Here is a 20351-nt window from a genome sequence, read left to right as displayed (position 1 = left end):
TCAAATTTCCTTAATAAATTGTAAAAAAAAAATTAACTGTTGGGAAAATAAACATTTTTTGTTTGTTTCGATTTTCTTCAACGCCACCTACTCACTGATTCCTTACTTAAACGTGTGATGTAAGATGTAAGACTAATTTTTTCCAGGGGTGGGTGAAGACTGATAAACGTAAAAATGTTCTATATAAAAATAAAATACATTTCTTAACCCCCCCCCCCTTTCCCCCCCATCCGAAGAGATGCCTAAAAAGAAACACTACTAATCTGCCATCTTCGCCACCAAACTTGACAGGACTATGTATATTCCACTGAAACAAGATTCCCATAGGTCCCTAGATTGTGTCGGCTGGTAGACTACAAAAAACCCGACGTGGTCCTCGTGTCGTCTGCTATTGTAACTCTGGTGCTAGTTCTGGCATTGACGTGGAGGCTGGAAGACTTGTGTGATGTTTGGCTTGGGGCTGTCCTTGATGGTAAACTGCAAAACATGGATTCTTTGGTTATTACAGCGCTGAAACACACTATTATCGTTCAACAGTTAAACTTACACTGTATCTATATTCAACATTAATCATATCGAATTTGAGAAAAAATCAATTTAAAATCTTTAAACATGTATACTTGATGTGATTAAATCGAAGGAGTCTTGCCAGTATGTTAAAATGGCGGCAGGTTGGCCATGCTTGAATATTTTAAAAAACTAATATAAAAATTATATTTTATTTTATCAACGATCTAAGATAAACTTTAATTGTTTATCAACAACACGCTACCCGCTATTGCGGCTGTTTCCGGCCATTTCTAATTTAGATTTAGGAGTGCAGAAATTCTTAACACATTCTAATAACAAATGTTTGAAACGAGAAGCATTTTAGTCAGGGGGTTGTTCATGGGTCCTAATTCTGAATGTAGCCAGTGTTCGACACTGTACAGCCAACGACACGAAGTCACCGGAAAATTCAGCACTGTACAGCGCTCAACACGAGGTCACCGGAATTTTTTTTTGTGTTACCAGAGAAGGGTTGTTGTCCATCCAACAGTAGCTTCTGATGTCTGCCTCATCTGTCGTCCGCTGAAAGTTGGCTCTCACTGTAGGGTTGGTCCAGTCCATAGTCTGGGCCAGGTCAAACATTGTTTGTGGACTCTGGTCATCTGATATTTTGTACATTGTGCTGAAAAGATAAATATCAAGCTAAATGATGATAGTCATCTAATATTTTGTACATTGTGCTGAAAATAAAAATATCAAGCGAAATGATATCCCGCTGATATTGAAGTGTGGGCACCGCAGACGTACACGAATATAAAAAAATTGAAGAACAAAATAAACAAAATCCTTTACATCATAAACTGACTGAAAAAAAAATTGATTTAAAAAGTCTGAGAGCAATATTAACGAAGTATAAGCTACCTAGTCAAGCACTTGCTTAACGACGCCCTATCTATAATCTACATGGCCAAACATTAAAGTAACGACGTCCTACCTACCTAGTCAAATACTTGGTTAATGACGTCCTACCTACCTGGTCAAATACTTGGTTAATGACGTCCTACCTACCTAGTCAAATACTTGGTTAATGACGTCTTACCTACCTAGTCAAATACTTGGTTAATGACGTCCTACCTACCTAGTCAAATACTTGGTTAATGACGTCCTACCTGCCTAGTCAAATACTTGATTAATGACGTCCTACCTACCTAGTCAAATACTTGGTTAATGACGTCCTACCTACCTAGTCAAATACTTGGTTAATGACGTCCTACCTACCTAGTCAAATACTTGGTTAATGACGTCCTACCTACCTAGTCAAATACTTGGTTAATGACGTCCTACCTACCTAGTCAAATACTTGGTTAATGACGTCCTACCTACCTGGTCAAGTACTTGCTTAATGACGTACTACATAACTGGTCAAATAATTGGTTAATGACGTCCTACCTACCTAGTCAAATACTTGGTTAATGACGTCCTACCTACCTAGTCAAATACTTGGTTAATGACGTCCTACCTACCTGGTCAAATACTTGGTTAATGACGTCCTACCTACCTAGTCAAATACTTGGTTAATGACGTCTTACCTACCTAGTCAAATACTTGGTTAATGACGTCCTACCTACCTAGTCAAATACTTGGTTAATGACGTCCTACCTGCCTAGTCAAATACTTGGTTAATGACGTCCTGCCTTCCTAGTCAAATACTTGGTTAATGACGTCCTACCTACCTAGTCAAATACTTGGTTAATGACGTCCTACCTACCTAGTCAAATACTTGGTTAATGACGTCCTACCTACCTGGTCAAGTACTTGCTTAATGACGTACTACATAACTGGTCAAATAATTGGTTAATGACGTCCTACCTACCTAGTCAAATACTTGGTTAATGACGTCCTACCTACCTAGTCAAATACTTGGTTAATGACTTCCTACCTACCTAGTCAAATACTTGGTTAATGACGTCCTACCTACCTAGTCAAATACTTGGTTAATGACGTCCTACCTGCCTAGTCAAATACTTGGTTAATGACGTCCTACCTTCCTAGTCAAATACTTGGTTAATGACGTCCTACCTACCTAGTCAAATACTTGGTTAATGACGTCCTACCTACCTAGTCAAATACTTGGTTAATGACGTCCTACCTACCTGGTCAAGTACTTGCTTAATGACGTACTACATAACTGGTCAAATAATTGGTTAATGACGTCCTACCTACCTAGTCAAATACTTGGTTAATGACGTCCTACCTACCTAGTCAAATACTTGGTTAATGACTTCCTACCTACCTAGTCAAATACTTGGTTAATAACGTCCTACCTACCTGGTCAAGTACTTGCTTAATGACGTACTACATAACTGGTCAAATAATTGGTTAATGACGTCCTACATACCTAGTCAAATACTTGGTTAATGACGTCCTACCTACCTAGTCAAATACTTGGTTAATGACGTCCTACCTACCTAGTCAAATACTTGGTTAATAACGTCCTACCTACCTGGTCAAGTACTTGCTTAATGACGTACTACATAACTGGTCAAATAATTGGTTAATGACGTCCTACATACCTAGTCAAATACTTGGTTAATGACGTCCTACCTACCTAGTCAAATACTTGGTTAATGACGTCCTACCTACCTAGTCAAATACTTGGTTAATGACGTCCTACCTACCTATTCAAATAATTGTTTAACGACGTCCTACCTATCTAGTCAGACACCTACTTAACGACGTCCTACCTACCTAGTCAGACACTTAACGACGTCCTACCTACCTAGTCAGACGCCTACTTAACGACGTCCTACCTACCTAGTCAGACACTTAACGACGCCCTACCTACCTAGTCAGACACTTAACGACGTCCTACCTACCTGGTCAGACACCTACTTAACGACGTCCTACCTACCTGGTCAGACACCTACTTAACGACGTCCTACCTACTTAGTCAGACGCCTACTTAACGACGTCCTACCTACCTAGTCAGACACCTACTTAACGACGTCCTACCTACTTAGTCAGACGCCTACTTAACGACGTCCTACCTACCTAGTCAGACACCTACTTAACGACGTCCTACCTACCTAGTCAGACACCTACTTAACGACGCCCTACCTACCTAGTCAGACACCTACTTAACGACGTCCTACCTATCTAGTCAGACACCTACTTAACGACGTCCTACCTACCTAGTCAGACACTTAACGACGTCCTACCTACTTAGTCAGACGCTCACTTAATGACGTCCTACATACCTAGTCAGACACTTAACGACGTCCTACCTACCTAGTCAGACACTTAACGACGTCCTACCTACCTAGTCAGACACTTAACGACGTCCTACCTACCTAGTCAGACACTCACTTAACGACGTCCTACCTACCTAGTCAGACACTTAACGACGTCCTACCTACCTAGTCAGACACTTAACGACGTCCTACCTACCTAGTCAGACACTCACTTAACGACGTCCTACCTACCTAGTCAGACACCTACTTAACGACGTCCTACCTACCTAGTCAGACACTTACTTAACGACGTCCTACCTACCTGGTCAGACACTTAACGACGTCCTACCTACCTGGTCAGACACTTAACGACGTCCTACCTACCTAGTCAGACACCTACTTAACGACGTCCTACCTACTTAGTCAGACGCCTACTTAACGACGTCCTACCTACCTAGTCAGACACCTGCTTAACGACGTCCTACCTACCTAGTCAGACACTTAACGACGTCCTACATACCTAGTCAGACACTTAACGACGTCCTACCTACCTAGTCAGACACTTAACGACGTCCTACCTACCTAGTCAGACACTTAACGACGTCCTACCTACCTAGTCAGACACTTAACGACGTCCTACCTACCTAGTCAGACACCTACTTAACGACGTCCTACCTATCTAGTCAGACACCTACTTAACGATGTCCTACCTACCTAGTCAGACACCTACTTAACAACGTCCTACCTACCTAGTCAGACACCTACTTAACGACGCCCTACCTACCTAGTCAGACACCTACTTAACGACGTCCTACCTACCTAGTCAGACACCTACTTAACGACGTCCTACCTACTTAGTCAGACACCTACTTTACGACGTCCTACCTACCTAGTCAGATACCTACTTAACGACGTCCTACCTACCTGGTCAGACACTTAACGACGTCCTACCTACCTAGTCAGACACTTAACGACGTCCTACCTACCTAGTCAGACACTCACTTAACGACGTCCTACCTACCTAGTCAGACACCTACTTAACGACCTCCTACCTACCTAGTCAAGTAATTGTTTAAAGACGTCCTACCTACCTAGTCAGACACCTACTTAACGACGTCCTACCTACCTGGTCAGACACTTAACGACGTCCTACCTACCTAGTCAGACACCTACATAACGACGTCCTACCTACCTGGTCAGACACCTACTTAACGACGTCCTACCTACCTAGTCAGACACTCACTTAACGACGTCCTACCTACCTAGTCAGACACCTACTTAACGACGTCCTACCTACCTAGTCAGACACTTAACGACGTCCTACCTACCTAGTCAGACACTCACTTAACGACGTCCTACCTACCTAGTCAGACACCTACTTAACGACGTCCTACCTACCTAGTCAGACACCTACTTAACGACGTCCTACCTACCTAGTCAGACACTTAACGACGTCCTACCTACCTAGTCAGACACCTACTTAACGACGTCCTACCGTCCTAGTCAGACACTTAATGACGTCCTACCTACCTGGTCAAGTAATTGTTTAATGACGTCCTACCTACCTAGTCAGACACTCACTTAACGACGTCCTATCTACCTAGTCAGACACTTAACGACGTCCTACCTACCTAGTCAGACACTTAATGACGTCCTACCTACCTGGTCAAGTAATTGTTAATGACGTCCTATCTACCTAGTCAGACACTCACTTAACGACGTCCTACCTACCTAGTCAGACACCTACTTAATGACGTCATACCTACCTAGTCAGACACTTAACGACGTCCTACCTACCTAGTCAGACACTTACTTAACGACGTCCTACCTACCTAGTCAGACACCTACTTAATGACGTCCTACCTACCTGGTCAAGTAATTGTTTAATGACGTCCTGCCTACCTAGTCAGACACTCACTTAACGACGTCCTACCTACCTAGTCAGACACTCACTTAACGACGTCCTACCTACCTAGTCAGACACCTACTTAACGACGTCCTACCTACCTGGTCAAGTAATTGTCTAATGACGTCCTACCTACCTAGTCAGACACTCACTTAACGACGTCCTACCTACCTAGTCAGACACCTACTTAATGACGTCATACCTACCTAGTCAGACACCTACTTAACGACGTCCTAGGGTAGTACAGTAAGAAGACGATGCACATCTCGCTTGTAGCAGGGAGACCACCCTTCATTTAGAGTTGTTAAAACCAGTTATATTCACGTTTGAAAGAAAACCAAGCAATATTTAAAAAATACACACACATCTAGATTTAATTTATACACACAGTTAGTTAATCTATCCATTTGTAAACAAAAAGGAATGTCTTTAAATTCGGAAATCTTTAATAGAATAAAAAAAACTAGAATCTGATTATACTATATTTCCATATAAATTAAGGTGTCGACATTTCTACAATGATGAGCGACAGGTATACTTATTCAAAAATTTTTATTCTTGTAAATGTAAGCTTTCATTACGTGGCATACAATTCGTTCTAAAAAAAAAATTCGTTCTAACTAGTTTCTTCCAGGCATCTTTTCGAAGAAAGTCTAACACTCCCCCCCTCCCCTCCCCCACTGAACGAAATGGTATTTATTTAGAAAATATATATTTTTTACCAGTCTTCCCCACCCCCACAGGAAAATATTGTGCCTCCCCTCCCCCCGGGGGAAAATATCAAGTGCCCACCCCCCCCCCCCCCCTCAGAGAAAAAAAAACACTGAAAGAATCACTGGTTCTAACCACGTAGCTTTAGAGGTGTTAGTGGGTTGGTCAGTAGGACTTGATTGACAGGTCGATTGATTGGTGACCAGGTTAGGTCCGCCCACAAGTGGGGCAGTTATTACAGGGGTTTTGATTTCAGACCGGAAGTGTCGTCACACAAGAACAACTGGGGAACCTACCGTCGTCAGAGCTTGTCTGCTTCTTGAATCGTAGTCACACTCCACGATCAGATGATCTCCCTGAGAAATGAACGACATCTAAACTAAGTAAAGGTTATACAACATCTTCTGATTTCTGTTACACAAAGTAACGAACTACCTGTCTTAATTGAGTAAGCTTTAAATAATATATTCTGATTTCTGTTACTTAAGTTGCGAACTACCTGTCTTAATTGAGTAAGCTTTATATAATATCTTCTGATTTCCGCTATACAACTTGTGACCTACATGTCTAAATTAATATATGTCCATATTATCCATATATCTTCTGATTCCTGTTAAATAAATAGTGACCTACTTGTCAAAATTAATTAAGGTCTGTATAATATTTCTGATTTATGCTGCATACATAGTGAGTTACGAGAGGGTGGGGGGATATTAAACTGGCAACCTTAGCACACCACATTGTTTTAGCAACATTGGTGACGATATTCTTTAAACAAATGGCATGTGGCATAACAACAAGCAGTGATCCTTCCAGGCATTCTTACCGCGAAGAGAGTCTACCGTCCCCCGAGCAAAATGAGATTTATATAGAAAATACATACTTTTAACAGTGTCCGACCCCCCCCCCCCCCCCCACCCCCCGGAAATTTTACCACCTTCCCCCCGAAAATTTTAAGTGACCCCGGAGAAAAAAATCTGGAAGAAACACTGACAACAATTAAAACCTTGAAACCAAAATTATTCCTAACGGCTAATTTTAAACTAACAAAATTGTGTCTAACTTACGTTTTTCAGGGTAACTTCTTGCGGGAAAAGTCTCATCTCCTGATAGTTGAAGTCATAGGTGTTGTCTTCTGACAGGGGAGGGAGTTCCACGCCCTTCCGGAAGTGACGTGCACGCACCTTGTTGCCCAGCAGGTGGGCGTGCAGACCGGAAGCGAAGACATGGATGTCGTCATCAGCCAGAACCTGTATGTCAAGTTTTACAATCAATCAAATGTCTATATGTCAAGTTTTACAATCAATCAAATGTCTGTACGTCAAGTTTTACAATCAATCAAATGTCTGTATGTCAAGTTTTACAATCTATCAAATGTCTGTTTGTCAAGTTTTACAATCAATCAAATGTCTGTATGTCAAGTTTTACAATCAATCAAATGTCTGTATGTCAAGTTTTACAATATAAGAGCCATGTTTAGTAACTTATAAAAGGATTACATAGTACATAGACTACAAAAAGTCTATTATCCTAATCAAATTTGTAAGTTTACATTTAAACATTTTTCAACCCAAGTCACCAGCGAAAGTTGTTAGTAAACTAAAGCTTTTTAATTTCTTTCACATAGATGAGTACATGATTTGAGTACTTTCATCCTAATAGTATTTGAAACGTCAATAACAAAAACAGTTAATAAATATTAATGTAAAATTCAACAATGTCATCTCTAAACGAAACATTAACTGATTGTGAAATGTGAGTACCTGACCTAACCAGGTAAAACTAATGACAACACATGAACTGTGAATACCTGCCCAAGACAGTCCGACTGACAGTAGCCACGTGATATGAAGCTGTCCGCGTAGGGCGGGATGATCTGGGTGTAGTCCACGGCCAGGCCGCTCTCTAGTATCCCCACGTCAAACTGTCTCAGGTGTTTGGTTAGGAAAAACCGGAAGCCGGAATTGTCCACAAAATCTGGCATTGAAAAAATGGACAGCTACGTTACTGCCTTCATTTAAACACAGAATCTGGCGTTTAAAAGGAATTTTCGTCTAGCTACTCACGTTATTTGGTATTTTAATATTTTTAGAAACCAGAAATAAACTGCCACTTCCGAATATCGGAAGTTACTCAAAAATTGAAAGTGCTTTTTTTTTTACTTATATAAGAAATGTCGTCTAAACTGAACCAGTTATCGTATTCCCATAAAAATAAAGTACCACTTCCGAATACCAGAAAGTATTCAAAAGTTGATAGGAGCCTGCGCATAAAATCGTATACTTTTGTGTGAAATGATTTTCTCCCTAACTTAAATGGTTGGGCAATTGTTTTTTTCAGAGATCGGAAGTAGATTAGGTACTACTTCCGTTTACGAAATATCGCTCAAAACATTTTAGAAAATTGCAAATTAGATATAATTCTTATATAATATAAAGTGTGTTCAACATAGCTGAAACCCTTTGCCGATCAATGCGCAGTAACATTTAAGATATGCTTTCGAAATTTATACATTGTATTGCAAATAAAATTAATTCTTCTATATTTGAACTACAGTGAAATTTTATATTCAGTTTTCATTAATTATAAAAAAAAATGTACTAAAGATCATTTGTAGTTTAAAATTTAATGTATAGTTAACATTTAAATACATAAATAATCTGATAAGTACTAAATTTAATCTCTCTTTTAATATTTTAGATTGAAGTTTATGTTGCCCTCCCTTGGAAAATGTCATTTTTGACATGGGAAGTAACTAAAACACATTAATACTCAACATTTAAAGAATTATAAACATTTATAACATTGAACTGTCTTAAATGTTAAATATTGATGTAATGACTGTTAAATTTATTATTGAATATTAAAATTGTAAATATTCGTGTGTATATAACTTTTAAATTACGTTTTAGTGAATGGATATGTTGATTTAATTGTATAAAATGTATAAAATGTATAAAATGTATGAAATATTCTTGTTTTCGCGAGAATTCTACTTGGAATTCTATTTTGCCAGTTAGCGAGCTTTTGATTTACTTTTAAAAAGTATTTTTATTTTGCCTTAAACTTGCAATGTACAGCGTAATTTTGACTTACCATGTTTGCTTTAGAGTCATTTATGAGATGGGGAGTAACTAAATCAAAACTCATTTATATTCAACGTTACATGATTACAAACTTTAATAACGTTGCACTGTCTCTTAATGTGTTAAATATTAAAGTAAATGCTTATTTTGATTATTAAATTACCATAATATGTATATAACTTTTAAAATATGTTTTAATGAATTATTATGTTGATTTAATTGCATAAGACGTCGCTGATCTATTTTTAAAAAAAAAACAAATAAAAAAAACAAATTTAAAGCTACACAATTTTAAATGCACTTAAATTAAAAAAAAAATGATTTTGCCTTCTTTCATAAAAAATTTCGGCGTGAACCACAGCTTGGCAGACTGGTCGGATGATAGCGTCTAGCTAGTTATCTCCCCTTCTATTATTGAATATAGTAATATATTGAGTGATTTAACTTTGTTATCACCCCCTGTTATCACCGTTAAATTAATTTTTATTGACTAATTAAAAAAATAATTAAATTAAAAGAAAATAGATATACTTGTATTGTCATCGAAGTGGAGAAGTATCTGGTAAGTTTGAACGAAATCGCTGCATTAAAAGTAGGTCGAAATTGAATTGCAAGATTTACTACAAACCCATAAACAAACCGACGTTGCGAACTAAATAAAAGCTTATAGTAATCACCGTCTCTTAAGTCTGGATTGTTGTAGTGGGTTTCCATCCTGAAGTAGCCAGGATCTTGTGGAGTTCCCAGGGAATGTCCGAGATGGTTAGGGTAGTCAAACGCCTGCAAATGGTTGAACGAATTCCTTTTCTTACCACTGGTTTAGTGTTGATATGTTTTTGTAATGTTTTAAACGTGTTTTAACAGAGTGTTTGATAGTAACGAAAGTAGAAATTCACGCTGTATTGATTCGTTGTTAAGAGGATAAACGTTACAACGAGAGTGAAACAAAAGAATAGATAGAGAGACTTTAACTAGCTTCCACAGAGTGAGACTAGGTAGTGAGACAACAGGAAATATAGCGAATCAAATAATTTTGGTAGTGAGACATCCGCAAATATAGCGAAAAAATACTATTGGTAGTAAGACATGCGAAAATATAACGAAACGGATAATTTCTTGGTGAAGTATCCGGAAATACAGCAAAACAAATAATTTTGGTTGTGAGACATCCGGAAATATAGCGAAACAAATAAGTTTGGTAGTGAGACACCCGGAAATATAGCGAAACTAATAACTTTGGTAGTGAAACATCTGGAAACATAGCGAAACAAATAACGTTGGTAGTGAGACATCCAGAAATATAGCGAAACTAATAACTTCGGAAGTGAGACCTCCGGAAATATAGCGAAAAAATATTTTTGGTAGTGAGACATCCGGAAATATAGCGAAAAAATAATTTTGGTAGTGAGACATCCGGAAATATAGCGAAACAAATAACTTTAGTAGTGAGACTGTACCTTGCCGCCGATTGCCCAAGCCATGAAGATGTGCTCACAGGAAGTGAATGCGGGCGGGGGCTGTTGGTAGCAGTCGTAGGACGAGCCGACGTGCGTGTCATCGAAGCCGGAGGAGCAGTAGTAGAGGATCATGTGATGGAGCAGCTTCTCGTGGCCCTGCTGGATCACCGGCTCGTACTAGAAAACACAAATTTAAATCTGGTGAATTTTATTTTAGGTGTCACCCTTAAGGTATTTTAATTCCCGGTGAGTTTATTTTTGGTGTCACCCGTAAGGCATTTTAATTCCTGGTGGGTTTATTTTAGGTGTCACCCTTAAAGTATTTTATATTCGTAATGAGTTCAGATTTCACACCTTAAGGTATTTTAAATCCTGGTGAGTTCAGATGTCACATTAAAAGTAATTTGAACTAGCGGACGCAGCTAATTTAAGTTCCAAGTAAAAGAAATACTTTGTTGCTGTAGTATTAACTATATTTTAATACATTTATACAACTATTCAAAACTAGAAGCGTTTAACATTTCCTTTTATCCAAAGTCGTAATATATAGCTTAACATTTCCTTTTATTTAAATACGTTATATATAGTTTAATCTTACCCGGTCTCCAAAGATATAATGTAATTATAAAGCTTAACATTTTCTTTTATCCAAGAACGAGATATAAAGTTTGACATTTCCTTTTATTCAAAGACGTTATATATAGCCTACATGAAGGCAAGGAATAATGCTACGCCTTTATAATTCACCAAAATGACGGGAGTAAGTCGCAGAATTCTTCGACATAATTTAACGCTTAGCCCAGGAGCTTAACTTGTATAACAAAATATTCGGCCATAAATATACGAAAGTTTGTCTTTAAAATATATTACAAATTCTAAGTTTACTCCCCCTCCCCCTCTCATTTAAACAGACAGTTCAAAATATAAAAAGTGGATTATGGGATTTTATTCCTCATATCCGGAAGGAGGAGTGAGCATGCTGACAATATAAGGATAGACATTAGAATAGACGAAACTAATGTGTAACGACAGTTTAAAATGACCAAAAGGTTTAGACGTACCCTGATCAGGTGATGTTTCTCTGTGAGTTTAGGCAGCTTCCACGCCACACAGTGGTAGTAGGTGTCTCTGGCAGGTACCGATACCTGGAGGTGACAAAATTGTAGTCACACATCAGCTGTCAGTCATCGAGAGCCCCCCTCCCCCACCCTCATACGTGTGCCAACCACACACTTAGTAAATGTACAGCAGGAGCCGGTTAGTGCCGGCCTTATACCACCCACGCACTCAGTAAATTTACACTAGAAGCCGGTTAGTGCCGGCCTTATACCACCCACACATTCAGTAAATTTACACCAGGAGCCGGTTAGTGCCGGTCTTATACCACCCACACACTCAGTAAATTTACACTAGAAGCCGGTTACTGCCGGCCTTATGTGACCACATAAAGGTCACACGTCTAAAAATTTCAGCCCTGATTCCGAGCCCGCATGACGTCACAGAGTCCGGACAGTTCTGAAGACTCACGTAAGGGAAAGTAAAAGAGGCTGGGCATACATCTGGCGACACTATTGTTTCACACGCCGAGGTCACGCAAACTCTACTTCACCTACTCAAATAACACGGATCACCGGCTCAGGAGTGGTGCTGCCATTAGCCAGGCCGGCCTCCACGCACCGTACTCCGACTAACTGGCAGTTAGTGCGAGCTGTGGGCAGCTCGAAGATGTCGGGTTGAACGGTGCACTTAGGTCGCTTCCCTCCGTGGTTTCTCACCAGACTTGCCTTCCCCATCACCCGATGCAGGACATCGTCCCACCATCGTGGTACCCGGCTAGATCTACTGACCGACCTGAACACACCGCTTACATTGTGGTTAAGAAACTCAAAGCTGATGACGTCATCGGGCAGAGGGTCCCTGTCTTTGACGCTGGCTGGGGGAGTCAGGAGCAGAACTGACTTGGTGCCACGTCGGTGGGAGCCGTGGTACTGGATGCTGTCGTCGCCTGCTGGGTCGCTGGGGTGGTAGCTGAAGATGATTCGAGTGGTGCTGTTCTGCAACGGTCACATTTTAACAGCGTGTCAACAACACATTTGTGTTTCCTCCAAATGACATTTATGAGTTGGAGAAATGATTTTTTTTAAATACAATCATTCTATGAATTTTAAGAAACAATTTTTTAAATCATAGTTCCAAGCAGTTGTTATCTTATATTTGTTCTTAACTCTCCTGTACAATAAGGCAATTGTTGGTCTGATAATTAGATCTAAATCTGAAAAACACTTTTACACAAGCAATTGAGAGTAAGCTCTTATAATGTAAAGCCTATGTTAATTAAATTTAGTTTGTTAGAGTGACTTGGATGATTGTAGCACTATCGTAATTTTTTGATCGAGATTTTCATTTTTAAAATAATAAAATTAACAAAGAAGGTTAGATAACCCATGTGTAAGGACAGGGAGATAACCAACAAATTTAAAAAAAAAGGTCAACAATGTGAATCCCGCTTAGATTGCTAATTGACAAATAAATGTCCCGCTTTACCTTATCAGTAGTCAAAATTATCAATTTCTAAATATGTTGATAATACGAGTGTGTCGATAGAGGCCTTGGAATTATATTAAATTTCAAAACCCATTAAAATGTGTTTAACAAACTAGGTGGAAGATCAAGTTAACTAACAAAAAAATTAATAGTGATAGGTAAGGTGGGGGGGGGGGGGCGAATATGGTGACAGGTCAGGTGTGGAGGTCAAATATGGTGACAGGTAAGGTGTGAGGGTGAAATATGGTGACAGGTCAATATTTTTAAGGGAAGGTGTGGAGGTAAAAATAATAAAACCTTAACTTGGCACCACTGAGGTAATAACAACCAGCACATTGCAATCGAGAACAAAATGCCTGCATTGTCCAAGGCAAATATATTATGATGCCACTCATGTATTTTCCGTGACAAAGCAAATCTCGTAGTCATACGTGAACTTACCGTCACAAGGCAGATCACGTTTTCATACCTGTACTTACGGTGACAGGTAGATCACGTTGCCACACCTATACTTACCGTGACAGGTAGATCACGTTGTCACACCTACACTTACCGTGACAGATAGATCCTGTACTTACCTTGACAGATAGATCCTTTACTTACCGTGACAGGTAGATAACGTTGTCACACCTAAACTTACCGTGACAGATAGATCCTTTACTTACCGTGACAGGTAGATCACGTTGTCACACCTAAACTTACCGTGACAGATAGATCCTGTACTTACCGTGACAGATAGATCACGTTGTCACACCTGTACTTGCTGGACGGGTAGATCACGTTGTCACACCTAAACTTACCGTGACAGATAGATCCTGTACTTACCGTGACAGGTACATCACGTTGTCACACCTGTACTTACCTTGACAGGTAGATCCTGTACTTACAGGTAGATCACGTTGTCACACCTGTACTTACCGTGATAGGAAGATCCTGAGGGTCGCACGTGTTAAGCTCCCGTATGAAGACCAGGCTCGTGGTCTCTCCCACCTCCACAGCCTCAACCAGGTGCCAGTCCTGCTGGGTGTCTACAGCTGGCATCACGTGACCCTGGGCGTGGCGGTCCTGTGAACACACAACTTTCAAGGTCAAGGTCTAACATGTATACACCTATTATTACCGCACGATTTTTACAAGGTAAACACATTATTCATATTATACATGTTAATTATTACAAACTGAATAAACGATAAGTTACCGCGAAATGTGGAACTCCGTCCTTGACCCATCCTATGACCACGTCTGCGTTAGACATCCCACCGTTTGGAGATATACCAAATCCGATAAATCCTGCAGGGAAAAAAATACAACACTGTGCCAATTAAGTTACTTTATTAAAGGTAGCTTTGTTTTAATGAAGCAACATATATTTCAATGCAATTTTATTGATCATTCTGAATTTTGTTTTAAGGGTCAACAAAAAGAAATTTCTTCTTTAACCCAAGCTATGCACAGATTCGTGCTCTTTATTGACTTTATAACATTGTAGGCAAAAATTAACAATAAAAGTTGCCTGATATTTTAACCTGTCCCGTATATTAGTCCCACCTTTCACCAATAAATTTACCGTTAGTCTTGACGACAGTCTTGAAGATGATGTGAGAACTATTAAAGTTCCAGTAGAGCTGATAGTTCTCGTCCAGAGTCTCATGATAGGTCAAGTTCCCAGCATCCAGGTATTCTGTTAGTAAATGGTGAGTACTAGTGTAACATTTGATACCGTATTTAGCCTAAGTAAAAGATAAATCCCCCCTCCCCCTTCATTGGTTATGTGACTCTAACAAGTACGTCTAAAATACTAAATGATTTAATTAAATAATTAATTGACTACTCTGTATGAGCTGAAATGTTTGTAATTAAGCCTTTTGTGTTGCCATATGTTTTGAGCATGTTAGGTGCTGATGGAATGGGATAGCTAGATGTCTACCGACATGGTGGGGACAGTGAAATGAATTCCACAATTAATCCGAGTAAACAGCTGGTGGTGCTTCTTCTGTGTTCTTAATTTTTAGAGTTGGGAGAGATTCCCGGAAGAGATTTCCTCCAACACAATTAAGTATACGTGTCTATTATTATGCGCCATATAGGCAGTTGACTCCGATTTCAGCCTGCTTTTCTTTTGGTGCTGAATAAGAACAATTCTTCTTAAAGCGTTACTTAGGCTAGTTAATATAGTTAATACAAAAAAAAATATTATATGAGACTTAGAAATAAGTATACCATTATTGACAGGCAACGAGCATGTCTCAGTCACGTGACCCAGAATAATAGAGAGGACAACTACAGTATAAAACATCTGTAACAAAACAGTATAAAACATCTGTAACAAAACAGTATAAAACATCTGTAACAAGATAAGGCAGTATTGTACTAAATACAACTACAGTGCGATAATTCATTTAGCTAATTAAGATTGCGCTACATTATTGTAAGTTGCATTCAATGTGTTAATGATGATTGTAAGAAAAAGGCAAGCACTACGCTTGGTTTAATGTAGCTCATAAACAGTTTTAAGAACAACTAAACTAAAAGATTATTAAAATACAATCCCGGCTGAGATGGACAACAGTTTTAAGAACAACTAAACTTAAGACACCAAAATATTATTGAACATAATTTTGCCTTAAGGTCCTACTTGTTACGTTATGTCTTGTGGCTGTTTAAGTAATGTAACATTACTAATGCAAAATAATTTACATTTAAAACGCATACATTATCTCTACAAATAATTAAAAAGTAAGAGCCATAAACTTACTTCAACTCTCTATAGAATCGATTTTTTAAAGATACAAATTATTTTCTTTCTGAAGCCCAAAACTGTTTTTGATAAGGACGTCAAATTAAAATTGACAAAGTAGGTTAAGTCTGGTACGTGTTTTATAGGGTGGTGTTAACCTTGGGGTCACTTATCTGTGGGGGTACCGGGCAAACAGCAGGGGTAATAGGGGTCGTGACAAAGCAAGTGTTATGATAGGGATCATGGATGTGCTACCAAGGTATGCACTGGTCAAGCTTTAGTTACTAATAGGGTGAATACAGCACAAGAAATTGTGAAATGTTACTGGTAAGACTTTAGTTAGTAGTAGGGCAAAGGCCGTTAGCCTGTATGAACAACACACGAATTGTGAAATGTTAGTGGTCAGACTTTAGTTAGTAGTAGGGCAAAGGCCGTTAGCCTGTATGAACAACACACGAATTGTGAAATGTTACTGGTCAGACTTTAGTACTGATAGTTCAAAGATCGTCGAAGAACTTGAGTCAAACCGAGTCATTGTCACACTGATAACAACTTGTTTACGTAAATAACACATCAGTAGTTAACATCACATAGAGAAGAAGCCAGTTGATAAAAACGTTGTTGTTATGTTAGCCTTCTTGTATAAACATGCATATGTGTATTATTTAAATAGCCCTGATGTATGTGATTTGACCACTGGTCAATACACTTAAAATGAAAAAAAAGTGCAATAAAAAATATCTAACAAAAACCTCAGACCCTAACAAACAAACGTGGGTTTAAAACTTCCATGTCACCCACATAGTCTGTGATCTCAGCCCCATACTTACAGGTTGTAAAGGTAACCCCACCTTACACCCCCCCCCCCCCCGCATCAGAAAAATGATGTATTCAAAACTTGGATTGGATGCTTCTAAGGTTTACAATTTTTCTTATCTTAGAAACATCGTTGTTTAATTAATTTGAACTAACTTATATGATGGTGTTGCTTGCTAGTTATATGATTTAATTGTACATTTAAATATATGCCATTGCTGTGTTTGTTGTATGATATTGATGAGTGTAAGTTATATGATGTTGTTGTATGTAAGGTATATTATGACATTGCTGTCTGCTGGTTATAATATGACATTGATGTGTGTTAGTTATATGACGTTGATGTATGTAAAGTAAGGGCATCCACTATATTAGACACGCATGAATGGAATCGATTTCTGTTTTCTTCATGGCTTTACACAAACATGCACTATTGGATACTTTTAAATGTACACCGTATGTCAGCACAAAGCTATGTGACATTAGCCCAGGACTTAACTCTCCCATCAATAACCCCCCTCAACGGATATTCCCCACCGACATTATCCCCCGGAGCCATTACCTGGACAAATGCCCCCTTGACAATTTCCCCCTTGTCAATTGCTCATTGGGAATATTAGCTCCTCGCTCACGGTCAAGAACCCTGACCCTTACTTCAACCCCTTTGCTAACCCTAACTCTAAAACTATATCTAATTCTAACCCTAACCCTAAACATAGCCCTAACTCTAGCCCAGCCCTAACGTATGCTTAAGCTATCCGTATTGCCTCTATTTTAAATTACCGGGATTATTTTACTAGTAAGCGGGATTGGGGGGGGGGGGGGGTAATTGACAAGAGGGTAATTTCTCCGAGGTTAAAGTCGAGGGGGTATGTCTTGGGGCACCTCACGGGTGGGGGGGGGGGGGGGGTAATGTCCTGCTCTTTTGTCAAATATGTTCCTTAAGGCGACCGATTTCATGAAACGTTTCTTTTTTTTTAAATTAGCAAAGTATCTTACAGCTTTTAAACGATTAAAATAACGCATCTTTATTCTAGGAAAACCATATTTTAATGTATATATTCTTTATAGAATGAATCATGGATGTATGGCTGTATAGCTCTCTATGGCTGTATGGCTGTATGGCTCTCTATGGCTTCATGGCTCTATGGTTCAATGGCTCAATGGCTTTATGGCTCTATGGCCCTATGACTATTATTAATTGTAATTGGGAATTAGGTGCCTTAGTATATATGTATGTGTATGGGAATTTACTTCGGTTTACTTGAGAAGATTCTCCGAACTCCACCATCAAATACTTTCTTCCAGACTGTTCTTGTGTGGAGAAAGGCCACAGAAACAGATCCAGAAAGAAATTGCTGAAAAGTATATACAGAACTACTAATTTGATATAATACTTATATATGAAACGGTACTCAAGTTATCGTGTTCACAGATATAAATACACACACACACACACCAACAGAATTGCAAAGTCCAATTTTTCCGACTCTGTTACGCGGAAAACGGCCAAATTTTGATACATCTGGATTTTTGACCGATTGAAATAAGTCCTGATGTAGTATGGAGAAGTAAAACGGTGAAAACTGTAAAAATGTCATGCGATTTGTGTGCACGATTACAATACTTCCTCTACACTCTGTATAAAGTTAAAAAACACTACTTCCTTCATCGAATATTTCAATTCCGCCCCTGAGCTGAACACTGAAAACGGGATATGCTTCTTTTGTATGTATCTTAGTGCTGTGCTATACTGTGCTGTGATGATGTTTGCTGTGCTATACTTCTTTAAACATGTGACACTTTAGAAAAGATTCTGCTTTTCTATGTATGTTGGAGAATAATCAGTTGTTATTCACAGTACATGAACTCTCACCCCTCAACACTGGTGTTGACTAAAATATTTTAAAATAATCCGGCGCGCTTTAATCGTCCTTTGAAATCTACAAATGTCATACTGAAAAGTTATAAAACGATTAGCATTGCGTAAACCAGGAAACCATAGAAAAGCATAATGTAACTTACTTTGATATTAGCTACTGGGGCATACATAAGATGTAATGAAGCCTTATGTAAACCAGTGAACCTGTGAACATAAACACTACACTGACCGTTATTCACAGCCACCTGTTACACTTAAACTCTTTGCACCCCATCATTGTGTTGTCTAACTACGTGGGATGGCCACTCGGGATATTGACATTATTGTTAATCCATTTTTAATTACTTAAACTTTTTAAAATAGAGTAGAATAGAGTAGAAAAAAGAATTGCGCACCATGTGAACACCAAGCAAAATGTGTATAATGGTGCGGAATATTATTAGCACTTTATAAATTCACATGCGTTTTTTGTTTTTATAGAAATCAGAAATATCGTAAATTACTACTTCCGGTCAACGGAAATTACTCAAAATTTGACAAAAGGCCGAGAATTAGATCTTTTACTTAATTGTGAAATTTCTTTTAGCTATCTGAAACAGCACTCAAGGTATAGGCTTTTGAAAAACTGAAAGTAGAATAAAATTCACTTCCGGTTACCGGAAATCACTGGAAAGCTGATACGTGACTACAAATATGATGTAATACTTGTCTATGAAATTTCATCAACCCAGCTGTATGGTACTCAAGTTATCGTGTTCACAGACACACATACACATACACATACCATACACACACACACAAACATACGGTTACGATTGCAAAACTAAGTTGCAAAAATCTCTTTTTTTTTTTTGCACGATTACAATACATTTCTCTATACCTCGCATACGAGAAAGTAAAAAACTGTAATATGTGTCAGCATTTTGCTAAGCTTTTTTTAGGTCAATAGAATGGAATGTATAAAATTATTATAAAAAACATTTTATAATACAAAGTTATTGATAAAATATGCTAATAGTAATAGTAAAAATTGTGCAAGTTAAAGTAGAAAATAAAATCCACTCTAAACCTAAGCTGCAAATATTATTAAAGTCTACAAATACACACACACACACACACACAAACAATACGTACTGAACAAATCATGCACTATCTACAACACACATATACACACACTCAAGCACATCCAGTGTGCACACAATATATAATAATATATATTATCTATATATATAATTCTCTTCTTCGAGCCGTTAGAAAACAAGCTGCAAGCGCGCTCCCTAACATCCCCACCCCTACATGATCTTAGTGAGCTGTGGTTCACGCTATGTTTACCTTCGTGGAGTTGGGTTTAGTGACGGCTATTAGGGGCAGATAATTTAGTTTGAAACGATTTTAAACGTGGGGGGGGGGGGGAGGAAGGGGGGGTTATGGTCCTTAACGAGCTACTTATAGTGTTTTAAAGAAATATTTTCAGTGTCAGCGTTGGTACTGTC

The 20351-nt window shown here is 38.6% G+C and overlaps 1 protein-coding gene across 2 annotated transcripts; it reads right to left on the bottom strand.

Annotated features, from left to right (window-relative positions):
- Nucleotides 1-230: 230 nt before the first annotated feature.
- LOC131931329 (DBH-like monooxygenase protein 1) lies at nt 231-19092 on the bottom strand. 2 transcript variants are annotated; one of them, XM_059288085.1, is made up of 16 exons: nt 19002-19092; nt 18231-18334; nt 15644-15719; nt 14991-15104; nt 14622-14713; nt 14342-14488; nt 12748-12933; nt 11941-12024; nt 10880-11056; nt 10100-10202; nt 8147-8313; nt 7404-7586; nt 6633-6692; nt 5832-5914; nt 1012-1171; nt 231-477 (listed from the first exon to the last, which is right to left on the bottom strand). In XM_059288085.1, exons 3-16 carry the CDS (start codon nt 15717-15719, stop codon nt 406-408), a joined length of 1704 nt encoding a protein of 567 aa, XP_059144068.1. In that variant the 5' UTR covers nt 18231-18334; nt 19002-19092; the 3' UTR covers nt 231-405. The 2 variants fall into 2 exon arrangements, with proteins under 2 accessions (XP_059144068.1, XP_059144069.1); XM_059288086.1 differs by lacking the exons at nt 18231-18334; nt 19002-19092 and adding an exon at nt 16179-16197.
- Nucleotides 19093-20351: the final 1259 nt, after the last annotated feature.

The sequence above is a fragment of the Physella acuta genome, unplaced genomic scaffold, assembly GCF_028476545.2.
Source record: "Physella acuta isolate Inbredline_101_S28 unplaced genomic scaffold, ASM2847654v3 ptg001944l, whole genome shotgun sequence".
NCBI classification, from domain to species: domain Eukaryota; kingdom Metazoa; phylum Mollusca; class Gastropoda; family Physidae; genus Physella; species Physella acuta.
This window is presented reverse-complemented; position numbering and strand designations above follow the sequence as displayed.

Coding starts and splice junctions, on each gene's coding strand:
- LOC131931329 (XM_059288085.1), bottom strand. CDS start 15,719: ATGTTTTATACTGTAGTTGTCCTCTCTATTATTCTGGGTCACGTGACT. Junction 14,714..14,990: donor GACTGTCGTCAAGACTAACG/GTAAATTTATTG, acceptor TTTTCCCTGCAG/GATTTATCGGATTTGGTATA. Junction 10,203..10,879: donor CTTGGGCAATCGGCGGCAAG/GTACAGTCTCAC, acceptor AACCATTTGCAG/GCGTTTGACTACCCTAACCA.